Consider the following 19,429-nt stretch of genomic DNA (forward strand, 5'->3'; position numbering starts at 1 on the left):
GGAACGGTCGGCTGGGAGTGCTGGGAAGGATGGAGGATGGTTGGATAGCAAGGTAAAGCTACAGGTATGGGGCGGTTGAGTGCAGGAAATGAAGGAGGGGAGAGGCCGACAACGAAGGAGGGGAGAGGCCGACAACGAAGGAGGGGGGAGGAGATAGATTGGGAAAAGATGAAATGAAACGACATAACAGCCCATCAGATTAGGATACAATCGGAGTACCACCACCCCCTTCGGATACAACCCCAAAACAGGGAAAAGGACGCCACACATGAGATCTAAAAACAAACAAAGCAAGAACTGACTCTCCACACATAGATGATAATAATTTATAAACTCCTACTAGACAAAGGAAACTTCTACACAACAAAAAAGTGTGGGAAGGCAAGAAAATCTATAAAAGTACTTTCTATATGCAGGAACTCACCAGAGGAAGGACGACTGTCACTGGTTCGAAATCAGCTTTCGCAAATCCCTCCCACCTTCGCAATGATTCGTGGGTTCCTGCCTTCACGATGGTTTGTGGCTCTCGCCTTTGGGACGGTTTGAGAGGCTTCTAGCCTCCACGGTTTTTGAGCGCCCCGCTTCGAGGTCACTTTTAGTGCCCACGCCAGGGGCGCTTTCCAGCATCACTTCAAGGCATTTAGTGGAGCTTGAAGCTAGTCATTAATCCTCAATGAGGCAAACAACAACTACCAAGTCTTTTGTGATTTTATTGCGTTTCAATTACTTGTTGTTTTCCTCCTTGTTTTCTTTTTTGTCATCGGGCTTGTTGAAGGTTTTCAAATTGTAAATCGTTGGATTTCCATCCCTTCGCTATATTTTGTTATATTTAACACTCCCAGTTTGTTAGGCTTTATTTAAAGGAGCTTTATTATACTTCCAAATTCTTTCATATTAAATAAAAATATCAATATTTTAACTTTTAAAATGTGGGATACACCTTTTCATGCAAAGGTGAGGTGGCATATATGTAAAAATTGAATTTCAGTTGTCAGACATGGAATACAAAGGAATTGAGTGATATCTATGTAAATCTTCTTTTAATGTATGATAGACTCCTTAATCAATAAGTTTTTATCAAGTATACTTAGGTATCAGTTTATCATCTAATTATATTGATTAAAAATTTTTAATATCACCGTAAAATTACATATTATTTTTAATTTTTTTTCTTCAACATATTACTCATTCTAAAATCAGTTGCTTTCCGAGTAATCATCAATGTTCATGCAGTTGATATATAGACCTGATAACGGGGAGATACTTGGAGTTCACATATTAGGACTGCACGCCGCGGACCTAATACACGAGGCATCAAATGCGATAGCCATGGGAACCCGCATTCAGGTAAAACTAAAATGCTACTCTTATCTCTATTTCGATTGAAATTACTTTAGAATAATGTTCATTTTGTATATTGATTTATAAGTTTCAATGTACAAAATGTTATCTCAAATATCAATTGCATGTTTTCTATCATTTTTTATCATCTCTTCAACTAAGTTGTGCATGTTTATTGCCCACAGGATATAAAATTTGCGGTTCATGCTCATCCAACCTTGTCTGAAGTTCTTGATGAACTCTTTAAATCCGCCAAGGTCTGAATCTTGTTGTCTTTTTTTGAAAATTTCAGTAACAATCGACGAAACTTGTATTCAGCATGTTCATGGATTTTCTCATTGGTGTTAGCTGGACCGCTTCCATGTGTATCCTGATTTTTCATTTATTATTACTTTGGCAGGTTACTGCTGGTATGCCTCGTTCAGTTGATGAACCAGTTGCAGTATAAAGTATAGAGTGAAGAAAATGGAGATTCAATTTATCAATGGAGTTATCTTCTAGATTACTCAGCAATTTCGTGGAGCTATGTATGTTTCAGCAATGGCGTAAAGATTGGTATTTTTGGCTGTCCACCATGATAACAGGCTTCTCCAACTGCTGCTGCAACCTAAAAGAAATGTTCCATTCTGTTCATTTTATTAATGGAAAATTCATTTTTTTTTTCATGCTTTAAAATTTTTCATTAATTACATTGCAAGCGCCAATTTCTATCAATTCATATTTTGAATTTTACATGTATTATTTGTAGAATTTTGATGCATGTTAAGGCCAGCATTCTATTAATAAAAGTTCTTTTTTTTTTTTTTTTTTTTTCAAATGGGCGCATGGAAAATATTGAGTCACGTGTAATTGAAATCAAGTTTGGTAACACCTATGAGAAGGGAAAATATTTGCGTATGTCTTACGTACGCAGTTCTGCGTACGTTGGGAGGTTATTCAGAGGATATATGAGGGTTACATCCGCGTTATGCCTCCTGTAACCTTCCTATAACCTACATGTAACCTACAAATATTAAAAAAGAAATATTTGACTTAAATCTCAAAAAAAAGAGTTGCAATTAATTGAGGCTTATAAAAATATGACTTTTTAATATTAATTAATTTATGCAATAAATTTGCCCAAGGAAGAAGTTGGTTGTGTTCTGTACAAGTCCCCTCATTTCAAAATAATTAAATATATAAAGCCAACGTAATTTAAAAGCTATCAAGTCAAACCTGATAATTTATCATCAATATAATATAAATCTCTTAAAATTAATATACATTTCTTTTTATTTTTTTATTTTTTTTCGTAAAAGCTTTTTCTAAATCATATATATATATATATATATTGAAAAATAAGATCTAAAAGATAATTAATATATATGATTGTAATGTTATGATGAGAAATTACATCTTCAATCACTACGCTACCCCTAAATCAAAGAGTTGAATAACATAGCAGTTATCAAATGGATTGCAGCGGTGGATTTTATTAAAATATTGGAATATTTATAGTACATACTAACTCTATTTTTATATATTTACATATCTAGCCCCTCAACTTCAATTTTTATATGTAAATATTCTATTGAGTATTGACTATGCATACCTAAAGAAAATTTGGGTGGTATTAAAATATAGGAAGATTTAGATGCATATCACATAATTCTATATGTATTTATATTTCTTCTTGTAAAATGGTGGTGGTATTTTTGACATGATATGAAAGATTTGGGTGGTATAGATGTAAAAATTGAGGTATAGGTGTTAGATTTGTAAATACTAAAGAAGTTTGCGGTATGTGTGTAAATAGGCAGGCCTCCCCACTCGAACCGTTGAAATTTGGACTTTTAAAAATGGAGAGAGAGAGAGAGAGAGAGTGTGCGATCCAACTTTGAGAAACGCGAAAAGCAGAGAGAGAGAGAGAAAGAGAAAGTCTGGCGCGGGCGGGGGCTTGCTCTCTCAGAGCTTCCAACAATGCTCAAGAGCTGTTGCCTTCCATCTCTTCTTCTTTGATCTCCTCCAAATTAAGGCAGGTTCCGTTTCTTCTTGTTCTATTCTGAGATGGAGGCAATGGATTCAGGGGAGAAGCGCCTCAATGAGCTCGGCTACAAGCAGGAGCTTAGAAGAGAGATGGTAAATCCATGGCTCCAATTTTGTTGCTCTCGACTGAGCTTACAACGATTTCTTTATAATCATTGTATTTGTTATCTTCTTCTTCTTCTTCGTTCAACAGACTCTTTTCAAAACCCTCGCGATCTCGATCTCGACAGTGACTCTATTTACAGGGATCACGCCGATGTACGGCTCAAGCCTGCTGTATGCTGGACCGGCAAGCCTTGTTTGGGGATGGGTTTTGGTCTCCTTCTTCACTTGGTTTGTTGGAATTGCCATGGCTGAGATTTGCTCTTCTTTTCCAGTATGTGTGCTTGTCATAGCTCTGGGTTGACAAAATATTTCTGCTTCTTTATTTTTTTCTTTTTTTTTAATTGAGAAATACTGCAAGAACCATCTTATTTGAGTAATACTGCAGTGCAGTCCCCAATTAAATCTGCACTTTAAAATGATGATTTCTTGATTAGTCAAGATTCAAAAAATAACCATTTTAAGGAGGCGTTTAGCCACAATTAGAATTTTTGGGGACTTTGAGAAAATTTAATGATAAACTCATTCACATAACCGAATACACAAGCCTTGAATCTGGGAACTCAGCTGTTTGATTCTAAGTTCCCAACCATGGAGTTTAGGAAGTTTAAAAAAAATTCAATTTGAATGCATAACTTCTAGATAAACTTCCTGTTTGTACACTTTTCCTCAGTGGTATATGCTCATCAATTATTATCCTGCTTATAATAATAAGGATAAACACCATTATTATCATGCAAGTTTTGGCATAGAAACATAGTTAAGCCTATTTTTGCATCTAAAATGTGGATTAAGTTGTTATTAAGGATGTATGTAATTCATTAAGTACACTGTTAGAAGTCATTATTTACACCTATTTTTGCTAAAACAGACTACTGGCTCTCTTTACTTCTGGGCTGCCCATTTAACTGGTCCAATATGGTGACGTATGGGGGCCATTTGCTTCTTGGTGCTGTGCATGGCTGGAGACAATTGGTCTTATTGCTGGAGTTGCTACACAGGTTGAGCTTCATCTTGATTATGTGTTATGGAATTATTCATACAATATCTAAATGCATTTGCTTACATTTTGGATGTATTAAAATGTATTAAGATGTATTAAGATGCTCATAGATAGGCAATTTCTTTTTCTTTGTTTATTTTGGCAATAGATGTATTAAGATCTTCATAATAATATTCATCTACCAATAGTAAAATGGGGGCATCTAAATATCCATGATATCGAAGTAATTTATTCACTAATAATTGAACTGAAATATAATCATTGCGGTAATTCATCTTAGAATGGATATAAACTACAAATAAATCTAATAAATGACTTTACAAACTTAAGCAACTTTCCAAGCTACTTGAAGTACTTGTCTATAAGATCTTCTTTCATTGATGCATAACTAATAACCTAAAGTCATAACAATAATAGGTTTTAATTTGAAAGAGATAAAATTATTAGATAAAATATATTGGGAAAAGTATAAATTACAAGATGAAGGGCATGAATATAGTCACCAATCGCATGTAGTGGCATAATCTATTTTCAACATTTAATGTATACTGAGAACTTCATTCTTTAGCCTGATCGCTTGTTATCATCATATTTTATTCTCTCTCTGTTATAATTCAGAATTGTTTTTATTATTAGTTAGTCATCATATTTAGTTGTTTTTCACTTTAATAATTCATTATCAGTAAGGTATAGCCTTTTGGGACCGATTGATTCCTTTTTCTCTGTGGCAGGCTTATGCGGGATCACAAACATTACAAATCATTATTTTGCTATGTACAGGAACAAACAAAGGTGGAGGTTACTTTGCTCCTCGTGGAGTATTTCTTGCTATGTATTGTGGCCTTACAGTCATATGGGCAATCCTCAACACATTTGCATTACAAGTTATTGCCTTCATTGACATTATTTCAATTTGGTGGCAGGTAGAGTCCATGCCAGGATCAATAATCTAATGCTCAAAAACTATGATTCATTTATGGCTTAATATTTAGAGATTTAGATTCCGGGGTTTATCATATATATATGATGTTTGTTTAACCTAGATATGAGATTTTATCAAAGGTATATAACTTTTAAAAGAGGCTTCTTTTACTCAATTATTTATATATGATCTCTTACTAAATATAGGATATTTTACCCATATGAAATATGGACTTATTTGTGAACTATGTTATAATTCTTATATCTATTACATCTCTTTATGGTAATTTAAAATTGCATATTCTATATGGATTTACCTAAGTATCCAAACATATAACTTGTTAGAATTTGTGATGCAAATTTTGTTGGGCTTGAATCGAAAAGTTTGTGGTGCGATGTACATGGCTTAACTATAAGTTAAAGGGATTGGGCCAATAAGTTACTGCCCAATCTTAGAGCCCATGATTGATCCCCATGGGGTTGTAAGGGCGGCGGATCTTGTGGTATGGAACTTTATATTTTTAGTGTACTATTAGGGCTTTTTCCTCACACACACACACACATACATATGTATGTTTTTATGTAATTATGTGTGTACGTGTGTATGTATGTATGTATGTATGTATGTATGAATGAATGTATGCATGCATCTCTCCCTCTCTCTCTATCTCTCTATATCTTTCTCTTCCTCTCTCTCTATCGAGATCTCTTTATCTCATCAAACCTTGATGTTTCTGAATTATGCATGTGATCATGTCCATAATTCTTATATAACTAATGATGATCATTATAAGAATGACGTATAATGTTAATTAGCAGTTTCCTCATTCTGAACACTCAGATCACAGGAGGTGTAATCATGGTCATATTGCTTCCTTTAGTGGCTCCATCTAAACAGCCAGCTTCCTATGTCTTTGGCCATTTTGAGATGGCACCGGCTTCCACAGGGATACGTAGCAAGCCATATGCCGTAATTTTATCATTTCTTGTCAGTCAGTATTCCTTGTTTGGATATGATGCTGCAGCACATCTTACGGAGGAAACAAAAGGAGCTGATAAAAATGGCCCAATTGCCATTCTTTCTAGCATTGCAATAATTTCAATATTTGGATGGGCTTATGTACTGGCTCTCACTTTTAGCATCCAGGTACTAAATCAAATGCATTTGTATGCATGAAAGTTTTCAGCTAACTAATTATTTTTATTGGCATCAATTTTATTTCTTGTTTTTATTTTTAAAAATATGCTTGGTTTATATAATTTTTACATGTATACTTGTTTTAAGGAAAAATCAACTTATTTTTGAAAGCACTGAAAACACCTAAAAGATGATTTGAGTGTTTTTTAAAACTATTAGTTCAATCGAACATGTTTTAATTTAAAACAAAACATAGATAAAGTAAAATAAACATAAAAAATTGAAAAAATAAAATAAAAGTGATCTCAAATGGTTAGTTAACAGCAGAAACTTGTCATGCAGAAATTTGATTATCTACTCGATGTCAGCAACGAAACTGCTGGATCATTTGTGCCTGCACAAATTTTGTATGATGCATTTCATGGGAGATACCACAACTCAACTGGAGCAATAGTTTTTTTGTTCGTTATTTGGGGTTCTTTCTTCTTTGGAGGGCTCTCAATTACTACCAGTGCAGCAAGAGTGGTAAGTGGTAAATGAAGTTTTCACATTTTTTTTTTTTATGAATGGAAAATATTAACATTTAGAGATTAAATTTTGTTCTTGATTAAGAGATAATCCTAGATTTGTAATCATCAAACCCAATTATAGAAAGAAGTAATATTGAAGAATGTAGAGATTATTAGGATAATATACATAAACTAATGTCAGTTTCGAAACTAATCCAATCAATGAGTTTTTCGGAGTGTTCAATAACCCATACTTCAGGACTGTCATGAGGAACATCAAATGAGGCACGTAAGTCAATAGTTTTGATACAAATAAGCTGATCATTTATGCATCAAGAGTTTTTTTTTTGTGTTATTGAGATCTAAAAACACATTTATAAGAGATTCAAACAAGATGAAAATGAAATGGGGATGAACATTGAATGATGGTTTTATAACAGTGCCTTGAAATGAAGGCATAATGCCAAAGCCAAGATCTATAAATGAATTTAAAAATCGCGAGACGTTTATGATTGCATGAATTATTGAATGATGTGATTTGTTCATAAGCGAGGCTTGCAAAGAATATTCACCCGAATGAGTGGATCGAGGCTGATGTCGATGCAAAGCAATGAAAATCAATAGATCTATTGTAAAATCATATGATATAGATAGATTCATCAATAAAAAATGAACAATGAAAAGTAATCGTAGAGGTTTGAGAGAGAAATTGAAAATAAAAAAAAAAACAAAATAAATAAATAAAATAAAACTAAATAAGAAAAAAGAAAAAAACAATAGGCCTAGGCTTTAAGCTCTCATAATTTCTTTTTTAGAAAGATGTACCAGCATTAAGCTCTCAAGGGATCATAAGGCATTTTAATATATGCTTTTTATCATCAAAAGCTAGTTCATAGATTACTAAGCTTTCATGTTAAAACTACCATTCATAGGCTTCACACTCGCCTTGTGTCACAATTGGCCTTACTCTTACCATTATGTCTATTCTCATGATTATCAAAACTCATTCAAATTCAGAATCATGTTAGGAATATTACCTACATACCACTCAATTCCTATGAATTTACATATCTAACCTCTAAACTTCAATCCTGGTTTACAAATAACAATAACCACTAGCCATTTACTTTGTAGGTTTATGCATTATCTCGAGACAAGGGAGTTCCTTTCTCGTCCCTATGGCGCAAAATTCATCCAAAATACAAAGTTCCATCGAATGCAGTGTGGCTATGTGCAGCCATTGTCATCCTCATGGGGCTTCCCATCCTCAAAGTAAATGTCGTCTTCACCGCTATCGCATCCATCTGCACCGTCGGATGGGTCGGCGGCTACGCAATACCGATCTTCGCGAGGATGGTCATGCCTGAGAGGAGCTTCAATCCTGGCCCTTTCTATTTGGGTAGAGCAAGCAGGCCAATATGTTTGGTTGCTTTCTTATGGATCTGCTACACTTGCTCTGTCTTCCTATTGCCGACCTCTTATCCTATAAAGTTTGATACTTTCAATTATGCACCAGTAGCTTTGGCACTATGCCTGACTCTGATTATGTTTTGGTGGATTTTGGATGCTAGAAAATGGTTTAAGGGACCTGTTAGGAACATTAATGACCAGAGTGGGAAGGATTAATTTTCTTAATTTTTTTTGTTTTCTTCTTAATGTTGGTGGTTTAATGGAATTTCAGGAGAGCTGTTGGTCTCTTTGGTTTCATGCTAGAGATTGGACAATGGGCTAATATTGAATAATCTATTTTTGAGGTGAGAGTCCATCAAACACCTCGGTATAGCCTAGTTTTTAGAGGATTTTCATGAATGAATTCAATCAATCAAATTCAACAAATTAATCATGATTTGCTAGTGTATGAATGACAAGATTTTTGGGCATGCTGTATGAATGACCAAATGATCATGATTTATAATATAGACTACGAGGTGATGGATGTCATCAATATCGTTACAAAAAATAAGTTTGAAGGCTCAAAATGATACAGTGCAGAAAGGAATGCAGCATAAAAGTAATGTTGTATTTTGAATCTTTTAGTTGTTTTGTTCAATAGGAAATAATTACATAACTCTACATATTTTTCTTTGCTTTTAAGAAAAAGTGAATTCAATGTCGATAAAAATGAAGATGGAGAGAGGTGTAGGTTGTTGGGTAATAGCAGTGACAGGCAAAACAATCAAGGCAGCAGTGGCAAGATAGATAATGGGTGCTGGGTGGCGATAGTCGAGGTGGCGCGACGGTGATGACAGGCGGGGGCTGGGGGATGCGATGACACAATGACAATGAGCAAGCAACTACAACAACAATGGTGGTGGGAGGGGAAATTATGGTGGTCGTCGGAGATGACATTGCAATGGGTGGACAAGATGGCTGCAGTGGGGTGCAGTGATCGCTACCATTTGCAGTGTATTTGGAAATCACCAAATTTGATGAATTTCAAATATACTCAAAATGAATTACTAGTTGCATGTAAAATTCTTGCACCGACTTCCTTTTTCAGCCAACCAAACGAGTAAAATTTGGAATCCGCTCCATTCCAAATGCATGGCATGACATTCTGAGCAAACCGAACAACCCGTAGACCAACTTTATAATATAATATCTTATTGTACATATAAATTATGTAAGCACGAATGTCAAGACAATGAAAGGCTTGGGAGAAAAAAATGGCTGATCGAGTTCGGGCTTGACAATACCTAGAGAGGTTTTTTGTTCAAGCGATATGAGGAACTTGCCATAAGATTTTCCACAGGGCGGTGATCTCTTACGATGAAATCAATCCACCGATCTTATTATATGTGATTAACTCTGTAATTATTAAAAAATTCCTCTGAAAAGTCAATCATGAGAGGACTAATATGTACTTTTGTAATGCTGAGATCTTTTTTTACGTGGATTATGTTACATTATTTTAAGCTTGGATTGTGAGGTTGTAAGATTTTTTTTTTAATCTAGATAATTTTAGTTAGGGCTATAAAAGAGTTGATTCTAATTCGAGTTAAGGTCGAGCTCGGACATCATTCAAGCTGTAAATTAAGCCTGAGCTCAAGCTCGTGGCCCGACGAGCTCAACTCACATCTTGATTAATAAGTTGAATTATATAATCAATCACACCCAATATTGTCACATAGCTTTCAGTCATGTTCTTTTTAGAGAAGATCTTGACCATTCAAAAAGCAGTGGGAATGCACCGGTGATGAAATTGACTAATGAGTGCTATTTTAATGGTGACAACAAGCGCGTCTATTGACCGACCGACTCTCACTTGCATTCAAAGTTAAAAGAATATAATTTTGGGACATTTACATACATACCACCTAATTCATATTTATTTACATATCTAACACCTAAACTTTACTTCTTACCTTTATATCAGCCAAATCTTTTATATCATATACAAAAAAATATACCACAATTGTAATTCTTAAAAAGAGAAATACAGCTTTCAATACATAAGTAGCGTGGCATACATATAAGAATTGAAGTTTAGGTGTTATATATGTAAATACATAAGAATTGATTGGCATGCATCCAAGTCTTTTTAAAAATATCATTAAAATTTACATTTCTTTCGTATTTACATACATAACACTTAATTTTTTAATGCCACGTCTTAAATATCATTATTACTTGTTTTTAAAATATAAAATACATTTTTTTCATGCATAAGTTTACGCACTAGTGTTATACATGTAAATATCAAATTTTAGATGTTTGATGGGCAAGTACAAAAGATTTGTGTGGTATATATATATATATATATATAGCCAATCAATGAATACCAATTTAGTATTTATTATATTACTCCGAATGCTAATTAGAAGTTCCTGCTTCTTAACGAAAAAGTATTATATTAGAAGCCCTGATGTAGAACTGCATTAAGACTCGAATGAAATTGCGCACGTCTATACTTTAATATATGGTCTACCTCTTCCGGACACGTGGCTAATTTCATTGGAGTTCTATTGTATTTCTACATGAAGGCTCTTGATGTAATATCTTTTTGTTGATTAAGTGTTGTCTAAACACCCCATTAAACCTCAATAAATTGCAATTTATAAATTAAATTGAATTCAAATCCTTCCACAATGTAATATTAGAATTCAATAAAATTATTAGGCAATGCAATAAAAGGATTAAACATGGTTTTTTTATGAAAATTTATGTGTCTTCTTAAAGTTTAACATTGACCAATTTATTAAAGCAAGCTATCAACTAAGGAAACTTTAATGATGAAAAGGACATATCATTCGAAGGTTCCAAAGTAAATATCACATTTAATCACTACTAAAATGTGATAGTCAACAGTCAACATAGTCCACGTGGCAAACTAGTAGTGGAGCTTTAGTCAAAGTTTTGATCTAAATTGTTTAATAAAAGACCAGTGGTACTCTTTCATTTTGGTTGAATTTCTTCAATAAAAAAAATTATTATTATTATACAATTTATACCAATAAAGTGAGAATTTTATATTTTAATTTTGCACGAGGACTTACACATATATAGAAGGGGAGAACATATAAGACATTATAAGCCCCTTAGTGCGGAGTGTTTTGAAAATGCATCAAAAATTGTTTGGGTAAAGTGACTTTTGACAGTTTTTCAAAAAGCTGCATTTTCAAACCGCTGAAATCAGCATTTTCAGAACGTTCTTGGCTAGCTACTGTGGCAGCTTTCAAGCTGCGATCTGGTTTTAGCCAATAATAATAATAATAAATTGTAATAGTCACCGCAGTTTTTTGAACAATAGATCATTTTTCAACAGCTTATCAATAAGCTGCAACTGCTCTAAATAGACCCTTACACACATATAGAAGAAAGGGAGAGCATATAAGACATCGTAGTTTTCATTTTGCTATTGTGTTAAGTATAATCACGAAGCTATGTTCATCCCCTCATAAATGAAAATGAAATTATAAAGTAATTTATTCATACTTAATCTCTTATAAAGTTTACAAAATTTATAATAGGAGAGAGATAATGATAACGATTAACTGTAGTGCTCGAATGATAACAATCAGAAGATGATGTTAGGATGATTTTTAATCGATGATTATAGTATTCTGATACGTATGGTTAGATAATGATGATTGTAGTTAGATCATGACAAATGAATGAAAATAATTAGGCAACAATAATTGCAGTTGAGCAATGGTGACTGAATGATGTGATTGAGTGATAGCGGTTGAGCAGTTGTGGTCGGATGATGACCCTTGAATAACAATGATTATTTTATGATGGTAGGTTGACATCGAATGCGGGATAAGAGATGATGGTTGAGTGATAAAGATAAAAAAATGGCAGTTGGTGTTGCGTGTCGGACGATCGAGGCCAAATGCTGGTTTTGTTGCCCTAACTATATATTTACGTTGGTTTGATTGCCCTAACCAGACATTATTTTTTTTTTTTTTTGTGTTTTTGACATGCTTGCATATTTACTATTTTAATATGCATGGTGGTATGTTATGGTGTTTTTTTGCACGGGATCGTGTTTAAATATATGCACACACTTGTTAACATTAAAAGAAGAGCATGCAATGATTTCTACTTATCCTTTGTTTGCAGGTGCTATGTAGCTCGCGATAAAAGAAACACAACTCAGTTACGATTGCATGAGTTAAACTAATCTTTTGCAGGTTGAGTCTTTATTTTCTCTTTCAAATATATTTAATATAGTGTTGAGTCTATATTAGAAATAGGGCACATACATGAGCTTTGAGATGGACATAGTCTCGAACCATATGATGGGGCTAAGAGCAGCAACTCCTATCCCGTTATTTAAGTCAGAATTCTATATTTTTTTATATAGATATAGAAGCGTACATGTAAAAAAAAAAAGGTGCATCGAACGCATAACACTCTGAACCCGGTGATCTGCTGCTATTGCCGCCATGGAAGTCCACTGCGAAGACAAGCATTCCGTGTAAGCTTCACCCTTCTCCCTCTCTTTCTCCTTCTCTCTCATTCTCTCTCTCTCTCTCTCTCTCTCTCTCTCTCTCTCTCTCTCTCTCTCTCTCTCTCTCTCTCTCTCTCTCTCTCTCTCTCTCTCTCTCTCTCTCTGTCTCTCTCTCTCTGAAATTGTTATTGTTTCGAAGGTTTGAGACGAGTCACGTGCTGGGAGCGGAGCTCTTATCCTCACAGCTGCTCGCGCTGGCATGGCGACAGTGCGGCCTCGCTGCAGCGGCAGGCGGCTGCCGCGGCAGCCGCCAAGGCGGACTTCACCGCAGAAGAGGTGGACGGGATCCTCTACGTGGCCTTCTCTGGTGCCGGCTATATTCAATCGACGATTGGCAGCGATTGGTTCTTCTCTGCCATGCCACTCGCCTCCGCTTGCGGCCGTGAGCTCTTCTCCCAATTGGTGAGCGAGGAAGGCGATGGAGAGCCGGTGCTTGTTCAGGCTTGTGCGCTTCAACTCTTCATCTCCATCTTCGACACTCCTCAGTTCTGGGTAAGTTTCATTTCTCTTGCGGCCATCAAGAACAAAACGGGCTTTTGTTTTTGTCTACTTTTAGCCAGGAATTTATAAATTTTGTCTTTGTTTACTTGGTGTAGGCTCGTGTTTTCTTCAATCATCTGGAAGAGCTTGAATACCTGCTGCTTAAAATCTAAAATTGATGTATTTGAAGCATTTTTGCTCCAATATGAGGAATCAACGGAGGGGGAAGGACAGATTTTTTAAATTAGGGTTTTATTAGTAGTTGCAAAGCACAGCTTGACTACTGAACAAAATTCTGTTTGGGGTTTAGCTAAACAGGGATGTTGGGAAATCCTCTCCTTAGTTCATACTAACTTTATCTATGTCGAGCATTAATAACATAAATTTTGATGAAAGGAATGAATTAGGATCTTAAATATTGGGATCTTTGGAGATTGAGGAAGATTAGTTTTAAAACAGTCCAATCTGAGCTGAAGTTAATGTTTTCAGTTTTAACTTCTCTATCTGAGGATTAAGGGTACAGAATGATAGAATTAGGGTTTATTTGCTTGCTTGAGTTTAGAAAACTTGTTTTGAAAATTCATTTTTGTTCTAAGCATGCTTTATATCCACAGGAAACCAATATGGCAATACCCCTCTTGCTTTCTGATATAGAATTTAAGAATCATTTGCTAGGGAAAAAAGCTCTGATTTTTCATTCTGTCCAATCTCTTAGAGACTCGTGGAGATGATGAAGACGGGTAATAAGATGGTAATAATCACAGGACACTCAGTTGGAGGATCCTTAGCTTCGCTTGTCGCCCTATACTTCCTGTGCTCTCTTTTGAACTTCTCTTCAAAACAATCCTCCCTTCTTTGCATCACATTTGGGAGTCCACTCCTTGGCAATGAGGCCTTATCACAGTTCATTCTTCGTGAGAGATGGACTGGAAAATTCTGCCACATTGTTTCTCAGCACGATGTTGTGCCAAGGCTTCTCTTCTGCCAACAAAATTCCGATTTTCCGCACCTAATCATTAGCCTGCTAAAATCATGCCAATTCCACATGGCTTTCCCTCTACTTCCAAAGCCTTATTCACAGACTTCTGGTGCTATCAAAGCTGAGCTTCATCAGTTCTTTACAAACCAAATTACTCCACTGTGCACCGAGCAGATGCTCACCTGTTCTTCTCAACTAATCAGCAAGTTCAGGCCATTTGGATGCTATGCATTATGTTCGGCTGAAGGCATGATCTGCATCGATGACCCGGTTTCCGTAGTCCGAATGCTTTGCTTGACATTTATGACAGGCTGCGCAAAATTGAGTCTCGAGGAGGAACATTTATGCTATGGTGGCTTGGTGATGAATGCCTCACAGCAGTTACTGCTAAAAAAGAAAATTGATTTGGTTGATTGTGTTCCAAGCTCTAATTATGCTGCTGGAATCTCGCTAGCACTAAAAGCCTCTGGTATTGGAGTTGAGGTAAGCTATTATGATCCTAAAGCTAGCTGAAACTTCATGATTCAAATAAAATTCAGATTTATTAACAGGATGGATTCTATCCTAAAAACCGTCCATTCCTGAAATCAAGGAGTATGAGAAATGTAGTAGTGAGTAGTACTTTTTATGTTTTATTTCACTAGAACTGGAAATGTGGAATGATTGGAGTTTTCATTACAGGACAGGAGAGCCACGGATGCCAGAGAATGTTTGGAGATGTCGGTGAAAACTGGTCGAAGCCCCGCCCTAAACTGCACTAATCTCTCTGTCAGACTAGCTAAAGTTACGCCGTGCCGTGCTCAAATTGAGTGGTACAAGGCATGCTGCGATAGCGACATGGGCTACTATGATTCGTTCAAGCGAAGGAAAGCGTCTAAGAGAGACTCCAAAGTGAACATGAATCGAGTCAAGCTTGCATGTTTCTGGGATGATCTGGTTGACATGGTTCACAGCAATCAACTCCCTCATGATGTCCACAAAAGAGCCAAATGGGTAAATGCTGCTCACTTCTACCAGCTTCTTGTTGAGCCATTGGACATTGCTGAATACTATAGAGTTCAGATGCACAAAACCAAGGGACATTATCTTGCTCATGGAAGGGAGAGGAGGTATAATGTTTTTGATAAATGGTGGAGGGAAAGACACAAGGAGCTATTTGAGAAGGATGAAAGGAGGAGGAGCAAGTTTGCCGGGCTCACTCAGGATCCTTGCTTCTGGGCGAGGGTTGAAGAGGCGAGGGAGTGGCTGGAAGAGGCGAGCGGTAATTGCCATGGAAATATGTTCAAATTGAAGCTACTCTGTGAAAAGCTGAATGCTTTTGATTGTTATGCAAGGACCTTGGTTGAGAAGAAGGAGGTGTCTGTTGATGTTTTGGCACCTAATTCTTGTTACAAAATATGGCTGGAGGAATGGAAGGTTTTGAAGGTGAGCTTGGGATTGCAATTTCGATAATCATCGTATATTCTTCTGTTTTGTAGATAATTATTGATATGTTGAATAGTCTTAGCTTCTGATGTTGCAATCATAGATTGCTGGTAATCCTTGTAATTTACTTGGTTTGATAAAGGAACTTCAGTAATCTTTATTTCTGTAAAAGCTTCCAAAGACCATGATTTAAATGGATTGAAAAGCATTTATAAAGATGAATTCATGCTAATTCATCTCATGTAACAGCAGTGTAGATTCAAATATCTCAAAATTTTGACATGAATTAGGATAACTTGCCGGCACTACAATGCATTCACCATGATTTAAATGGATTGTCATGTTAGCAATCAAAGTGATTGAAATGCAAGTGTTTGTTAAGATCCCATGAACAAAATGATGAACAACAATAACAAAAGATGATGCTTCCAATGGGTGTCTTAGGTTAAGCTTTTTTATTTTTATTTTTTATTTTTTTCAATGATGATTGAGAGAGTGAAAAGATTAATAAAATTAGTAATATGAAGTTAAAAATTCCAACCACTGGAACACAACTCTAATCTCACCCGCAAGCATTCTAAATGTTTTCAGAAAAGTTATCTTTAACTCTACAAAATTGAGTCTTTTCTACAATAATATGAAAATTTTGCATGGGTTGTTCATGCAAATCAATAATTGTTAGAAGTAAATCCATCCTTTCAAAGTAAAAAGCTCAAAATTAACAAAATACATTATTTTGAACATAGCAACTAAAAAAATTTGACGTCAAAACATAAAAAAATTCAAAATTTAAAATGTCTCGTAATATCTTACAAATAATTTTAAAAAAAATTTCAAAATATCCTTTTTTTTTAAGACAAACAACAATAAAAATCAAATCTCAAAAATACTCTAAATTTTATTATAAATAATCAAACTTATAAATATACTGTACTCCATTAATCACATCTCGAATCCCATGCATCCTTCCATGCCCGCCGCCGCCCCCGCCAATTTCTCCCGGCGAGACTAGCTCGCCCCAACATCGCCGGACTTGATCTCAACACCAGTCGACAGCGGGACAACGGCGCCCAGCTTTTGACAAGAGAAGAAAGCACGATACAGGCAAGCCATGATCCAGAAAAGCCAGGGGACCCCAATAAGAACAATGCCGGCCACCGCGAGCCAGCCGGAACCTTCCGTCTCCGGAAACGTAATGTATATAACGAGGATGGCGCCGCCTGCTACGATGAGGAGGAGGAAGACGAAAGTAATGAACCAGAAGCAAATGTTGCCGGACTTACATGGTGCGAGAGACATTTCGAAGATCCGGTGGCCTTCGGTCCGATCAAATTTCTGTTTTGAAGCTAAGGATTTGTGAGTATGTACAGATCATGACTGGAAGCTTAATCCGTTCAATTTTTTTTTTTTTTTAAAAAAAGAGATTTTTGCTTGTTTGATGGGTTTGGTGGTAGGAATTAGGCCAGCGATGGGGAGAGGAAATGTGATTCTCGGTTGGGAAGGAGAGAAAATGGCGGGGAGACGCTGAAATTCAACGGCTTTCTATTCATTATACTCTAAATGCCGCCATGAAAAAAAAAAAAAAAAAAAAACTATGTTGAAATGTGATTAATTTTCTAATGCATGCTGTTATTCTTTTAAACATTATCTAATTTGGGTGCATTTATATGCACACCACACAATTCCTATGTATTTACATATTCAACACCCCAACATTAATATATTTAGTAAATCCTATCCTGTTTCTATACTCGGTATGCAGAAGGGGAGCTACCCATGCCCAGTATGCAATGTTGGGGGTATATTCGTGAAGTTGCGTTTTTTTCATGTAATTTTGTAAATTGTTGAATAGAGCCATAGTGCTATTTGCTTAGTGCTGCAATGCCACATTGTTAGTGCCACATCATTACTAGTTCAACGCTACAAAACTGTTGTTTTACTTTGTGTTTTCATTACATCTTTATCTACTTTTTTATAGTTAATCATTATAGTTGTGGTTATTAGTAGTTGTTTTAATTGTTAGTGATGGGTCATTATGTGCACTAGAGTTGTATGCACAGGGTTTAACTTAGTGAGTTTAGTTTCATTTCACCCTCAAATTTAGAAAAAAATAGTAAAAAAATTAAATAAATTGAAAAGAAAGAACAATCTAGATTTCATGGCAAATCCACCGGTAGAAGATGATCAACCTTGGCCACTTTTAAATTTTTGTCAATACCTCAATAGGTAGGGTACTTTTGAGTATTAATAGACCGATCATCCATGCTAATAACTTTGAATCGAAACTTTCAGTCATCTAAACAGTCAAACACTCAGTTTGGGTGCTCACCATAGAAGACCCAAATTTACACATTGTTGGCTTCTTAAAAATGTTTGCAACCTTCAAGTGTAAATGACATCTCTAAAAATAATATTAGGCTGAGGTTGTTTCCATTATTTTGATAGACAAGGCAAAGATGTGGTTGAACTCATTGCTCCCAAGTTTTATTATTACTTGGAATGACCTTGCTCAAAAATCCGATGCAAATGGTTTGCGTCAACACAAATCTGACGCCAAAGTTTGCATCATAAATTTTTGGACCCTACAAGTGATGCTATAATTAATATCTTTCTTGTTGTGGCTACTCCCTAAAGACGAGCTAAAATACCTCGGATCCTCGAGAAGGGAATCCTGCATGTGTAGCCAAAGAGCTACTAAGATGGTTCTCTATAGAAGAGCTAAGAGATTCTGGATAGACTGAAAGCCTGCATTTAGTGGAATCCACTGCTCATTTTTTTACTTAAATAATTCTAAAAAATAATCATCAAATAAATTCATTTTTAGGACAGGAGAACATATACATGCCCTACAAAGATATAAGCAATACATAGTTTTCATTGCTAAGCAATGAATAAAATTTTTATCATACTATTTTTTTTTAAAAAAAAAACTTAACTTCCAAATATATAAGAAAATCGATGAACAAAATATGCATGGTTGAATGCCCTTCAACTAAGTTTAAGGTGCACAACGAGTCAACTCATCCAAAAAAAATAACTCTTTTAGCGGATCAACTCTCCCAAAAATGAACTCGTCTAGGAGGTGAACTCATTCAGTGGATGAACGCTCCCAAGAGATAAACTCAACTAAACGATAAACTCTCCTAGGAGATGAACTCGCCCCGTAGAAAAATTCTTTAAGAGTCTTCCAGAAGATGAACTTTCCCAAGTGATGACCTCACCTAAAAGATGAACTCTCTCCGGAGATGAATTCATTCAAAAACACAAATCTTCTATGAGATAAATTCATTCAAAAATTGAACTTGTCTTAGTGATAAACTCTCCTAGGAGATGAATTTGTTCAAGAGATGCACTTATTTATAAAAGTGTTGAGAATTTTAGGGCAAAGAAAAACAAGAAATTCAGAAAGAAACACAGAGATTTAACGAGGTTCGACAAAGATGTTTACGCTCTCAGGAACAGAGCGACAACTTTCTTAAATTTCAGAAAAGAGTATAGAATCACCCCCTTAGGGTTACAATACGCATATATATATATATATATATATATA

The 19,429-nt window shown here is 35.5% G+C and overlaps 4 protein-coding genes across 4 annotated transcripts in view; 3 read left to right on the forward strand and 1 right to left on the reverse strand.

Annotated features, from left to right (window-relative positions):
- The window catches only part of LOC110023460 (dihydrolipoyl dehydrogenase 2, chloroplastic-like), a 48,917-nt gene extending 46,813 nt beyond the window's left edge, over nucleotides 1–2,104 (forward strand). Inside the window, exons 13-15 of the mRNA XM_020722898.1 lie at nucleotides 1,234–1,347; nucleotides 1,527–1,598; nucleotides 1,742–2,104. Coding sequence (XP_020578557.1) covers nucleotides 1,234–1,347; nucleotides 1,527–1,598; nucleotides 1,742–1,789 — 234 coding nt within the window. The 3' untranslated portion in view covers nucleotides 1,790–2,104. The remainder of the gene's footprint in view (nucleotides 1–1,233; nucleotides 1,348–1,526; nucleotides 1,599–1,741) is intronic.
- A 1,111-nt stretch (nucleotides 2,105–3,215) lies between these two features.
- LOC110034357 (amino-acid permease BAT1 homolog) lies at nucleotides 3,216–8,762 on the forward strand. The gene is given in 8 exon segments (XM_020738631.1): nucleotides 3,216–3,459; nucleotides 3,560–3,742; nucleotides 4,340–4,384; nucleotides 4,386–4,469; nucleotides 5,203–5,394; nucleotides 6,234–6,539; nucleotides 6,873–7,055; nucleotides 8,174–8,762. Coding segments are annotated over 8 exon segments (1,557 nt in total). The 5' UTR covers nucleotides 3,216–3,387; the 3' UTR covers nucleotides 8,666–8,762.
- Nucleotides 8,763–12,871: 4,109 nt separating this feature from the next.
- Nucleotides 12,872–16,177, forward strand: LOC110017857 (lipase-like PAD4). The gene is given in 5 exon segments (XM_020714997.1): nucleotides 12,872–12,962; nucleotides 13,135–13,281; nucleotides 13,283–13,487; nucleotides 14,191–14,937; nucleotides 15,136–16,177. Coding segments are annotated over 5 exon segments (1,902 nt in total). The 5' UTR covers nucleotides 12,872–12,930; the 3' UTR covers nucleotides 15,907–16,177.
- A 641-nt stretch (nucleotides 16,178–16,818) lies between these two features.
- Nucleotides 16,819–17,366, reverse strand: LOC110022229. Its single transcript, XM_020721100.1, has one exon. It carries the CDS (start codon nucleotides 17,176–17,178, stop codon nucleotides 16,888–16,890), a length of 291 nt encoding a protein of 96 aa, XP_020576759.1. The 5' UTR covers nucleotides 17,179–17,366; the 3' UTR covers nucleotides 16,819–16,887.
- Between the last annotated feature and the right edge of the window lie 2,063 nt (nucleotides 17,367–19,429).

Source organism: Phalaenopsis equestris, unplaced genomic scaffold (genome assembly GCF_001263595.1).
Source record: "Phalaenopsis equestris unplaced genomic scaffold, ASM126359v1 Scaffold000002, whole genome shotgun sequence".
Taxonomy (NCBI): domain Eukaryota; kingdom Viridiplantae; phylum Streptophyta; class Magnoliopsida; order Asparagales; family Orchidaceae; genus Phalaenopsis; species Phalaenopsis equestris.

What these genes read in the sequence shown, in the direction of transcription:
- LOC110022229 (XM_020721100.1), bottom strand. Translation starts at nt 17,178, where the DNA reads ATGTCTCTCGCACCATGTAAGTCCGGCAACATTTGCTTCTGGTTCATT.